The sequence below is a fragment of the Panthera tigris genome, chromosome X (assembly GCF_018350195.1).
Source record: "Panthera tigris isolate Pti1 chromosome X, P.tigris_Pti1_mat1.1, whole genome shotgun sequence".
Taxonomy (NCBI): Eukaryota; Metazoa; Chordata; class Mammalia; order Carnivora; family Felidae; genus Panthera; species Panthera tigris.
In genome coordinates, this window is record NC_056677.1 from 15050873 (window position 1) to 15063568 (window position 12696).

Below are 12696 nucleotides of genomic sequence, written 5' to 3' on the forward strand. Positions count from 1 at the left end.
CCTTCTCTTTGTGAAGGCTTTCAAACTCAAAGGACTGAGCTACAAATTTATTTTGGCGATTTTAACAGTTTTGTCGATTTTAACATAAATACAAGACAATTAAATAAATCAGAGAAGAAATATTGCGAAGGCAAGTCAGCACTCACAGAAGTGTATTACGTTATTACTGTGGTTAACCTGGAATACAACGTTCACTTGAACTATATGCAAGGGAACCTTCGTGAAAGGCCTAACTAAAGGGTTTTGCAACGTTCCTAATAAGGACCTACTCGAGACATTGCTCAAACAGCTGTAGGTGGGAAGCAAGATAAACCCTCTATAACTAGAAACAATCAGGCTTTGATACGTATGGAAACAAGAGCATTGAAGGATAGGTCGTGTTCCCAATAGCTGCTCCCCCTTGTCACTATACATTCTTCAAGACTTCACACCTTTTAAAGAATAATCCTAGCTCTGGCTGGGCCAGAGCGTACCAATCATGACAACTAACAAAGTACTACGCAGTTGCCTTTTAAAGAGCAGCAATATGATTCTTTTCCCCCATATACACCTCCCTTAAAAAGGAATCCTACTCTACTCCCCTTTTCTGAAGGGCTCTGGGGATTTGAGAAGTGGCAGTGTATGTATCTCTTCCACATTCACAATTTTCCTGACAGATGGTCTAGATTACAGTTCCATCCCTCTCTGTGGCCAAGGTGCTAAGCTAAACGTCTTGGTGCAGATTCCCTAATCTGGTGATTAGGCATGAGGTCAGGAGACGGGTGTTGGTATCGGGTGCCGCACGTGGGTGTACAGACGGTATCCCGCACAAGGGTGCACCCAAGAGGATGAGTGAGGCTAGAACATGGCCCCCACTCAGTGTGCCAAGCCATGAGCCCTTGGGGCTGTGTCTGCCCAGTCGGGGCACCTTTTTCCAACTCGCTCAAAGGCACTATATGAGCTAATTGTGGCACTGTCTGCTTACATTTTGTCCAGTCTGGCTGGCATCATTAATTTCTTGATTTCAGTGAGGCTTCTGTATTTCACATCCCGTATAATCTCCAAAAGGAGCTTTAGAATTCACTGAACCATCAAGGATTTTCTGAATTATCACATTAGACACAAGAACACAACCACGATTCTACAAAGAAATACATTTACACGGTAGAAAATAAATACAAAAGACGTGGAAGATATCGGACATGTGGGTCACTAGAATTTAGCTTATTTACAACAAATGCATGCACAACTCAACTCACCAACAGGCTGAAGTCAACAGTTGCTTTCTGGGACGTTATCAAAGATGACTTCGCCTCTAAACTGTGGCTGGAGATGAACTACTTTGATTTTCAAGAGGTCTTTCTTACTCTTACTGTGTTGTTTAAACCCAATCTCCTCTTAAAAGGAAGGATAAAAAAACAAACTGCAAATGTCTAAAAACCATGTCTAAAACCTCTTGGCTTCCTCTTCCAATAACCATCGCCCTTCAATTGGCAAATGCTCCTCCAGAGGTTGCCGAGTATAAAATTAGTTGCTTTTCATACATGTCACATTGTGTAAAAGATAAAATCGGACATTTCACACTGTCAAGCATCATGCTTTGATTTTAGAAAAAGGAATCACATTTACTCAATAAAGTGTAAGCTTCCCCGCTTTGAAGTCCTTCTGAGAGCGACACGGCTCTTCCCATTGCACGGATCTCCTTTCTCGTTAAACATGTGCTGCTTTCCAGTGAAATCATGAAGGCACACATCTCCGTTCTGAACACTGAAAGAAACCCCGTTCTTCTCTGAAGACGCATTCCCTATAGAAGGAAAAACAAAATTGGTGTCATGGAGTACCCACAGAAAGCAATTAAAAATAAACTTAAGCATCACTTTTTTCTGAAGTAGGCACGCGCAGAATGGTTTTTTAAAAAATATATTTGTTTTTTACTTTGCATTCCTTCCCTAAGGCCACTCAAAGTAAGCAAAACAAACCGGGGAATAAGTCAGAAGCCAGTTCTCTGTGGCATTTTTTTTTTTTTAATGAAACGGTCAAAAATGAAGCAAAGCAATATATGTGATTTGAAAAGGCCCATTTCCTAACTCTGGTTGATCATTATCGATCCTATGTGTAGTGTACTGATCGCATATCGAGCATACGTATAGTATAACCTGTGATATTCTGGTCTCCCCCAAAAGGTAAAGGTTAACAGAGATCCCCATAGGTCCCCTGACAAGGTTCCTGGTTCCTTAAGATTCCTATGAAGTAAAACCTTGTACCAGAGAAACCCAGAGCAAAAACAGTTATGGCCAAGAAAAAAATCATCTCTCGTAGACCAAACCAGCCCCTCTGACTACATCAGGACAGGGCTGATTCCCAAGAGGAAACTATCAAGGACAACCTCAGAGTCTAGGCCAGGGTGCAGCTGGGCATTCTAGAGACATCGAAGTTTGGACCTGGGCCTCCCGTACCGCAAGCAGGCCCCGAACTGTGTGTGACCATTATACTATTAGAAGACAATGTAGAAAGCTGAATAATAAGCCCATTTTTTTAGTTCAGGCCATAATTGTAGTAATAACGGTAAGAGTGCCGAGAACTTTGTAAGTATTATCTCATTACACTGCAGGTTGAGTGCGATTATCATCCCCATTTCACAGACGATGAAACAACGGTTTCAGAAGTCAAGTGCTTGGCACAAGGTTATACAGCTCAGAATTGATGGAGTCAACATGTGATGTTTCTTTCAAACTGTGAGCTTGTGGCCCCACGTACCTAACAACACGGCTGCTGGCACCAAGCCCGTAGAGCAGAACTAAACGTGTCACACACCAACAGGGTGATAGATAAGCTCAACTAGGGCATGTGACTGTCTGAGGCAGCTATCCTGACCTAGGCATTCTGGTCTGAGGACATCTGGTGCAGGGACAATTTCACCTGGTTTAAGAAACCATTAACCTTCCAGCTTCTTTTTTCAAATTGCCTGTCCCATCCCTCATCCATCCCAGATCCTGGTGTGTAGCCCGAGGAGTCAGGGAGGTCTATCGGATGAGCATGTCACGTGCTTTTAAAAACCTGGCTGTTCTAGGGGCGCATGGGTGGCTCAGTTGGTTAAGTGTCCCACTTCGGCTCAGGTAGTGATCTCGGTGGGTTCAAGCCCCGCGTCGGGCTCTGTGCTGATGGCTCAGAGCCTGGAGCCTCCTTCAGATTCTGTGTCTCCCTCTCTCTCTGCCCTTTCCCTGCTCCCTCCCTTCCTCCCTCCCTCTCTCTCTCTCAAAAATAAACAAACATAAAAAAAAAAAAACTTGGCCATTCTGGTGGCCCAAAATGTACCCCCACCCTCACTGGCAGCCATCAAAAACAGCTGTGCAAAATGTGTTGCTTCAGTCAAATCTGACTCCCCAAAGGATGGATGGCAACACAAGCTAGGCAAATGAGGCTTCATCTCTGAGTTGTTTCTAGAATATGGAAAAATCTGGCTTTAAGACCTCCAAACATTTTGGTCCAAGCTAATAGGCTCTACCGATACGCTGTGATTCTGAGGATTCATGATGGCTTACCTCATACCTCCGATTTCTCTGCTTTGAACTTGCTTTCTCATGCTAACAACTTATTAACCAGCCCTGAAGCTACTGCCTGTACTCTGTTTACCTGTATTGAGTCATTCCTGACACAGCCATTTGGCACAGAAGCCAGAGCTCTTACCCTGGTAGCAGAGCTAAGGCCATGTGGTAACTGTTTCCCATCTTCTACGGCAATGGTTCTCAGTGAAGGGGGGTGCATGATTTTTACCCCTCCGGGGACATTTCATAATGTCTGAAGGCATTTTTGGTTGTCAAAACTGGGGGGGTGAGTGGGTGGGTGCTACTTGTATCTGGTGGGTGGAAACTAGCATGTTGCTGAGCACTCCCAATTGCACAGGACAGCCCCCCCAACAGTTACCTAGCTCCAAATGCCAATTGCACCAAGGTGGAGAAACCTCGATTTAGAGGCACTCTATTGCATTTTTTAATTCTATATAAACAAGCAGGACCTCCCATTTTTGGAGGGTTGGAAAACCATGTGGTATATAAACCTTCTCACAAACTTATTTGAATTCGTCATAAAAATAACTAATGTCTTAAAATGATGAATGAAGGCTGAGGCGCCTGGGTGGCTCAGTTGGTTAAGTGTCCCACTTCTGCTCAGGTCACGATCTCACGGCTTCTGGGTTCGAGCCCCGCATCGGGCTCTGTGCGGACAGCTCAGAGCGTGGAGCCTTCTTCGGACCCTGTGTCTCCTCTCTCTCTGCCCCTCTCCCGCTCATGCTCTGTCTCTCTCTCTCTCAAAAAGTAAACATTAAAAAATGTTTAGATCGTCATCAAGTCCCATCATGAAAAACTAAATCCTAAAAAAGTAAAGGTTTTGGTATTTGCTCTAAAATGAGTAAGTCTGGATGAATAAACCTTCTCTTCTATAACGGAACCGCATTGTGATCCACTAGTCCTATGTAATTTTTCTCTTAGCTGAGCAAAAATGTCATTAAAGGATAAAACTACTTTAATAAAAACAAACACTAGCTTGAGACATACTATATTGAGACCTACGTACCGTTCCCGCTCACAAGTCCCGAGCAATCGCTATTCACCAGCAGCGTGGTGGAGTGTGTGGAGTTACTGTTTGACTGCAAGGAATTTGAAGAGCTGGACACTCCTTGGTTTACGGTCTGCTTCTTTAAACCATTAGTAGCAGTTTTACTCCAGTCTATAACAGAATAAGCATTTCAGAAAAACCAGATGGAACGCTGAAGCTCAAATGCAAGAGACAGATCATCGCGGTATAACCTGTTCTATCTAGCAACTGATCTCGCTTCCATTTCTTGCAAAGAACTCACACATTTCACAAGGTGGTGTGATAAAATGTATTTTCATTGAAGACTATATACATCTGTGCTTTAAATGACTTCCCGGTTAGAAGTAAGCTATATTCTCTTGGACTGAAGTCCACACTGATTTGATTGTGTCTGTAAATATCCCCTGAATTAGGTAGTAGTCGGGAGCCCAGGACTATCTTAACAAGAACACAAGACAACTGTGTTGTGATGACTGATGGCTCTTAAATGTTTTAGAAGAACCGCACCAACTGTACTGCCATTTTCCGAGTACAGATCTCATGCCACCAGATCTTTGCAATATTGCAAAGGTTGTGTTCATGGGTGGTATTCGTGTAAAAGGAATTTATTTTTTCAAACAGTACTTCATTTTTCTTATTTTCGTGCAAATGAGCAATGTGCTCTACAATTCGGCAGGGTGTACCTGAAAATAATTTCAAAATAACCAAAGGTATGCTAAAGCTTATATACAAAGACTTGCCTGCTAACAAATGAAGCAACTGACCACTGGGACCTGTGGTAAAAAGGTTGAGCCAAGACATTTTTTTGTAAGAAAATAATATGCTTTATTAAAGAACCATAGAATTTTTAGAATGTTCTTATTTAATTTCCAGTTAGTTAACAGCGTATGTAATGTTAGTTTCAGGTGTACAATAGAGTGATTCAACACTTCGATACATTACCCGGTGCTTATCACAAGTGCCCTCCTTAATCCGCCACCTATTTAACCCATCTCCCAACCCCCCAGGTTGAGTGAAGACTTAACAAGTTCTGAAAGCAAATATCAAAACTCACTTTGTGTAAATGGAAAAACTGAGCTCAAAAGGAAATTCTAAAAATTTCACTCTTGTTTCATGTAAGAAGCAACAAGCCCATTCATTCCATTGCTCATGAAGCTCCCAGGTCCCAGACGGGAATAATTATTTTTTAATTCACTAGATTTTATTCCCTAACGTTCACAATTGGGATCTGTTCATTGATTTCTAGATCAGACGGCCTTTTGGCATTGATTGCTTTAGATCTTAACTTCTGTCTTTTCCTCAGGATTTAAGAGGAGAAAAAGGTAAATCTTTACCAGAATTTTCAGCCAGCCGTAACTTTCCACAACAAAGATACCGCCTCCATTGCTTTCTGACGTTCTCTTTCGCTACACAGTAAAAGATGAATATGAAAAATCCTACGGAGGAAAAAAAAGTCACATAATTCCAAACTAAGACCTGAATATCATGGGCTTCCTTTGCACAAAAGATAAAATATTTGGCAGCTATAGGCAAAGTGAAATTTTGTGAATAAAAAAAAAAAAGTCCAAAGTCCTGAAAAAGTTTGCTATTGAAAGACACCCTGCAGGGACTCTTTGTAAGATAAAAAAAAAAAAAAAAAAAAAAAACTACTTATAAAAGTAATGATAACTCCGTATTTCCAGAATTAAACTGTCCCTCCTCTCACATCCTGCCCTTGGCCTTCTCTACCTTTGCAAGTACAAGCCATCCACTCAGGATGCCAGCTCACACCGAGGCTCCTACCTCCCCAGCCTTCCTTCCATATTCATCCAGTTTCATGTTCTGTCAAGTGCCACATCCTTGTCCGTCTCAAATCCCTGACTCATCTTCTCCAGCCCACGGCTGAGTCCCAAGCCTGGTACCCTGCGGTGATGTCCTCGTCTGCCTTCCAGCCTCTCTCTAATCTGCTCAAGGAAACTGTCCACTGGAGACCTTGGCCACAAAGAGAGCGACACTACAGACCTGAAGAGGCACGCAGGCTCTGCCTCCCACCCGCCTTCTTCCTGGTGATGCAGGCACCGGGCTCCCCACTGCTCCCATTCCTCCAGGCTTTTGCCAGTCAATATTTGCTGAATGAATGGAAAAATTCTGAATTCTCCCTCTCCTGAAGCCCCAATCTGTCTACTTGAAAACCTTGCATTTTAAATCTCAGGTTTGCTTCTAGTAGGGTACACGTGCCCATCCTAAAGACACGTGCCCATCCTAAAGCCCATCTTGACTACTGCACACCTTTATTTATTTGCCACCATGGGCGGCTACCCTTGGCCGCCTAAGGAGAGAAACAGCGTGTATGGGAGAGACCAAAATGGGCCTACCTAAGTCCCAAATCAGAACCTATACACATCTCTCCTTTAATGGACCCCAAAGCCCTGTGAATTAGGCATTCGTTCCTTTTCAGAAATGAAACGATACACTGCTTTCGCCCATTCCTATTCTAATGAGGAGACATTCTAGGGAAATGAAGACAAAGAGGCAGGTTCAGTTTCCACATTAAATATATGAGGATGGGTACCTTGCTTTCGTGTTTGTGAGTAGTGCAATTTGGGTATTTTTTTTTTTTCTTTTAGCATGCCATTATGGCAGAGAAAGCTTTTCTGTTTACTACTATGTAGCGTAACACCTGGATGTACCAATTCAGAAGCTGGTACACCGTTAAGTCAAAATTAACAACCGTACGTAACCGACAAGCATATTAACTGGCTTCCTCCAAATCAGAACGGATAGCCAAATTAGGCATTTGAAGTCAATCACGGGTTGGGATTTCTTGGAAAGCCAGCAAAACGATCCATCGCCTGACAGAACTACAGGAGGACGCTATGGGAGTTAAAAGCAACAAACAGGAAAAGATGAAAACAAGCGGATGAGAATACAATTAAAAGGCATCCCAACAGAGGATTTGGAATAAAAAGAAACCAAGGGACATGAATTATCGTTATTGTAATGTAAACCTATTAGGCTGCTTAGCTTTTAATGCCAAAGTACTTCCATTAAAAATTAAGTACATCTGACAAGTCTTTTATAACACTGATCTGAAAGAGGTAGTAATTTTGCTTTTCTGAACAACACAACTGGATGGGCTCTGAAACGGCTGCAGCTGGGTCTCAGTCACAAACGGGACGCTGCAAAGGAGATGCCCAGAACCTGCCCCTGTCCTGCCGGCGGGTGGCCCGGCACAGCATCTTCTCAGGATCAGCCACTGGGCCAGGCTGCGGCCACTGGGGTCTGTCTGTTGACTTCACATTTATCACTACCTGCAAATCAAGCACAGACCTAGAAGGTTGGAGCGGCAGGACGTCACAGGGACATTTATGGTACGTGCGCTCTTCTGTATGCATGTTTACCTCGATCAACAGATTTAAAAAAAAAAAAAAAAAAAAAGGAGCCAAGTGAAGGAAGAGTGACTCCAGAAAGAGCTCCTGGCAGGCTCCCCTCAGTATGTTCCCTCCGAGGAGACAATCTGGATAAGAAGGAAAAATACCCCTTGCTGAATTTAGCGAATGCCTTTCTTCCAAGGATCTTAAAGCATGCCCCACCTTGTCAAAGATAAATCTGTTTTTCAACAAATCAGTCTTAAGCTCTGAAATAAGCCACTCTGCGGATGCTCTAACTTTTAGATAGCTTTAAGTTCCACTGGGATCTTTCATGTGTATTTAGCGCCGAAGAACTTACCTTGTAGGGTGTTAAAGATTGCAAAGAGATACATGAAGGTGACGTTAACTGGTCCCCAGGCAAAGAAGGCAAAACCCCAAGTAATGCCCAGCAAAAACGTGAGGCCGGCAACGCTCCTCAGGTCCTGAATACTGGTTTTTCGCTGGGCTCCGAGTTGTTTCTTCTTTTTAATTCGACAGAGCTGAACCAGGACCACAATGAACATGCTGATGTTCAGCAAGAATATCACACAGAAATATCCCACAACTGTAATATAGAATACAGCATTGCTGTTGATCCAGCAGCTGGAATTTAGGGGGGAAAACAATGGGGAACGTATTACAGTGCTGCAGCATGGTTCAAGAGGATACAATGAATCTATATCGTTTTACTGAAACATTTCCTAAAAGTAGAAGAAGGAAAAAAAAGATAAAACCACTGTTCTCCAACAACCACTGAAAGCTCTAGGGAAAAAAACCTACCAGTCTATTTTAGGACACTTGGGTATTACAAGTATTTAAAAGATATTCTTTGAAAACATTCAGGATTTTACCCCCTTTAAATACTAGTAACTCTATTCCATGAGTCTTTACTAATGTAATATAGCAGGTATTTCATATGTATCAGAGGCTTAGAAAATTATTTTCAAAACACTTTTTTTTTTAGAGAGAGCAAGCGACCATGAGCAGGGGAGACAGAGAGAGAGAGAGAGAGAGAGAGAGAGAGAGAGAGAGGATCTCAAGCAGGCTCCATGCTCAACGTGAAGCCCGACGTGGGGCTCGATCCCACAACCCTAGGATCGTGACCTGAGCTGAAATCAAGAGTCAGGTGTTCACCCGACTGAGCCACCCAGGCGCCCCACCCATTTGTTTTTGTAATACTTAAGTAGTAAAGTAGCATGGCATTTCCAACTAGCTTATCTCATTACATACATAACTGGGAAGGCTGCTACAAATGTTACTGGATTTTGTTAGGGTGAGAGTCAGGGTCGATACGCTTTCTTGGAGAATTCTGTTTTTCCAGTTCACTTCACATTCCCTCCGGGGCTTTGTACTCACAAGTCATCCGGTGAGCCATTAGGGAATTTCCCATAGGATCCAAGGCCATAGTTATTTGGAGATATAGCCAGGACGACGATCACAACCACAGCCGGTACCCCTGGAAGATGGGAAACGTCAGTCACGCATACTTCTAATAACCAAGGTGCTGAGGAGAAAGACTACAGATCACGTGCTATTTTTCTCTGGTAGCAGACTGGTGAGCTGTTCACCCAAGCCACTTTCTCTTCCTCCTGGGCACACGGTGGACATCTCCCAGCCTGCTTTGCAGCTAGGTGTGTGTGGCCACATAACTAGGTCTTGGTCGATGGGATGTGGAAGATCTGCTCCACCTCTAGGCCTGCCCCATAAAAACTTCCTGTGAAATCCTCTACTCTCTTTCCTCCCAAATTCAGGGCAACTTTGGAAGTCCTGTGTTGAGGCAGAGTCTCCAGCAGCTTGGATCCTGAATAACAGCAAGGCCAGAGACTTCTCCAGTCCTGCTGACTGGACTGTGCATGAGAAATTATCTTCTCCTGAGACTTTTTGTCGGCCACACAGCTAGAGTTTCCCTTAACTTACACACATCTGGGATGTAATTTTGAGTCTCAGGTGGCAGGCAAAGGGAAGGACTCCAAAACGTAACCCAAATAATCCACATATTAGGGTTACCAGCGACTCCTGGCAGCTCTTACATTGTGAAGCCCAAATCTTCAGTTGATCATCTGGAACCCACTGATGGATTGAGGAGCAGACCTGGTTGATTTGAGGATGCTGACTACAGTGGCTCTCCAAAAGGCCTGCTGGCACTTCCACTAAGAGAAAGCACGAGAAGGCTCTTCCCAGCTTAAAATGGCGTTTGGCTGGGAAGGAGTCCCTCTCATCCCCCATCCCGTCACCTCTCACTCCAGTCCCCGTGGACATCTCACACTCTGTGCACACAGACCAACCTGACATCCAATCTCAAGGCCCTGGCAAATACAAAACAATTTCTCCTCACAAGTTGGGGTGCCTGGTACAATCTAACATAGTATTTCATTTAATTCTTTTCTATTTGCACCTTACAGAGACACTGACATGTGGTGGCTTCCTAGGTGAGACACTTGCCTAAAAATAAAATATCAGGGTTGTGGAGCTCGTCTAGGACCTTCGGGAATGCGGCCTTTTGGTATTCACAAAGACAGAATCCATGCCCAATGTCAGAAGCGGGGACTTAATTTCTGGGGAGAAGTGACTTTTCTTTCCGGAAAGGTGTTCTGTTATTCTTGACAAAGACAGAATGACAGGTGCAGTAACAAGGGCAGTAAGTGGTAAGGTTTTTAAAAGCCCTCTTGGTGATTCTAATGTGCAACCAATGTTGAGAATCACTGCCTTAAATTCACCACATCAGTGGAGGGAAACTGAGAGTCAGAGGCTCCAAAATAGCAGATGACCCCAAAGTTATGGACGACGTGATCACAGGTGTATAAAAATATACGTAGGAAAAGCTAGGGAGTGAATGAATGAATGAAAATACTCACAGGGGTTCCCAGTGATTGGCCTGCCTACTGTCAGTACAGGCAGTATTTTGTTTACTTTTCCTTTTTTTCTTTGCAGCATTTTCCATACTTTATTACAATCAGGTAAAATTTGTATTTGAACAAAAGGAATATGTAGCCTGAAAAAGGGGAGTGAGTCTGGGCGGGATGGTGGCCATAATTCAGTGGAAAGGAAATGCGTAAGAATTCAGAAAGCCAGTCTGGGCTGTTGTCAAGTTGTGTGGATTGGGTAAATCACGTTACCACTTTGAGCCGGTTTCTTCACCCGATGTTAGTAATAACGGCCTTGCGCTAACCTCACTGGCTCGTGTTTCATGGGGTTACTTGTGTGAAAATACACTGAAAAGTGGGGCATTATTCATAATGTTATATACTACTTCTAGATTATCTACAAGGCTGTTCAGTCGAGAGGTGTTAGCTGATCATTTTTTCGCCAGAGAGAGCAGAAACAAGACCACTGGTGCCAACAGAGAGCCAAGTGAACTTAATGGCAGAGCAGAACTGTAGGGCTTTACAACATGGTTATTGGCTGCCTTGTAAGGTGTTAAAAACAAGACAACAGGCCTAAAATTGGGTCACTTATGCTACGCCCCAAGTCATGAACCCGAGACTTGACTTAATTAGTTTCAGCTCTTCCAGAAAGGGCATCCTAGACCAGTCGATCAGGAATCGTGTTATCAGTACTCGTTAGGTAATCTGCCTGACAGACACCTCCGTCATCCCCTAAAGGAGAATAACCTTGTAATAATCAACCCGCCTCTTTGCCTAGCATAACTTGCTTGTTCCTGTTCCCTTCAGTCTATAAAAGTCTCTCATCTTGTACAGTTCCTTTCTATCTGCGTCTTAGACTGTATGCTGCCGATTCATGAATCACTGAAAAGAGCCGATAAGATTTTAAAAACGTAGTCAGTTAGGGCGCCTGAGTGGCTCAGTCGGTTAAGCGTCTGACTTCGGCTCAGGTCACGATCTCGTGGTCCGTGAGTTCGAGCCCCGCGTCGGGCTCTGGGCTGATGGCCCAGAGCCTGGAGCCTGCTTCCGATTCTGTGTCTCCCTCTCTCTCTGCTCCTCCCCCGTTCATGCTCTGTCTCTCTCTGTCTCAAAAATAAATAAACGTCAAAAAAAAAATAAAAAAAAAATGTAGTCAGTTGAGGGGCGCCCGGGGGGCTCAGTCGGTTAAGCGTCCGACTTCGTCTCAAGTATCTCACAGTTCATGAGTTCGAGGCCCTCATCAGGCTCTGTGCTGACAGCACGGAGCCTAGAGCCTGCTTCGGGTTCTGTGTCTCCCTTTCTCTCTGCCCCTCCCCCGCCCCTGCTCACCTTCTGTCTCTCTCTCTCTCTCTCTCTCTCTCAAAAATAAGTAATAAAAAAACATTTTAAAAAGTACAGTCAGTTGAGTTTTGGTTTTTTAACAAAAATAATGAGCTCCCTAATAACAGAAGCATTCAAGCAGAAGTTAGATCATCTTCAGTCAAGGATAAGCCACAATGAGGAGGCTCCTACATTTGGTGCAGAGTTGAGTGAAGGGGCCTTCAAGACATGTGCCGTGTCTCAGACTTTGTGACCCACCACCACCAACACGTGGCATGATCTGAAAACTGTGTCACTGTGGCAGTGACGTTCCACCGGGTTTTACCTGTACGTTCATCTCATTCTGCTCTTCTGAGGATAGTGCCATGCGTGTGTGTAACATCTGGGACACACAGAATAGAGTGGGGCTGGCTGGGAGGTGGGGGACTGAGAGCTGGGCCTCATTATCACCCCGCTCACCTCTTCAACTTATTGAGCACCTTCTGTGTGCCAGCCCTGATTCTAGTGACTGGAGATACAGAGAGGATTCATAGCCCCAACCTAAAAGGGGTTTA

The 12696-nt window shown here is 44.0% G+C and overlaps 1 protein-coding gene across 2 annotated transcripts in view; it reads right to left on the minus strand.

Annotated features, from left to right (window-relative positions):
• Positions 1-24: 24 nt before the first annotated feature.
• The window catches only part of ADGRG2 (adhesion G protein-coupled receptor G2), a 121867-nt gene continuing 109195 nt past the window's right edge, over positions 25-12696 (minus strand). For both annotated transcript variants that reach the window (XM_042974619.1, XM_042974620.1), the window contains 5 exons: positions 9318-9417; positions 8281-8564; positions 5907-6008; positions 4552-4704; positions 25-1783 (listed from right to left, as the gene is read on the minus strand). In XM_042974619.1, the coding sequence (XP_042830553.1) occupies positions 1605-1783; positions 4552-4704; positions 5907-6008; positions 8281-8564; positions 9318-9417 (818 nt within the window). In that variant the 3' untranslated portion in view covers positions 25-1604. The remainder of the gene's footprint in view (positions 1784-4551; positions 4705-5906; positions 6009-8280; positions 8565-9317; positions 9418-12696) is intronic.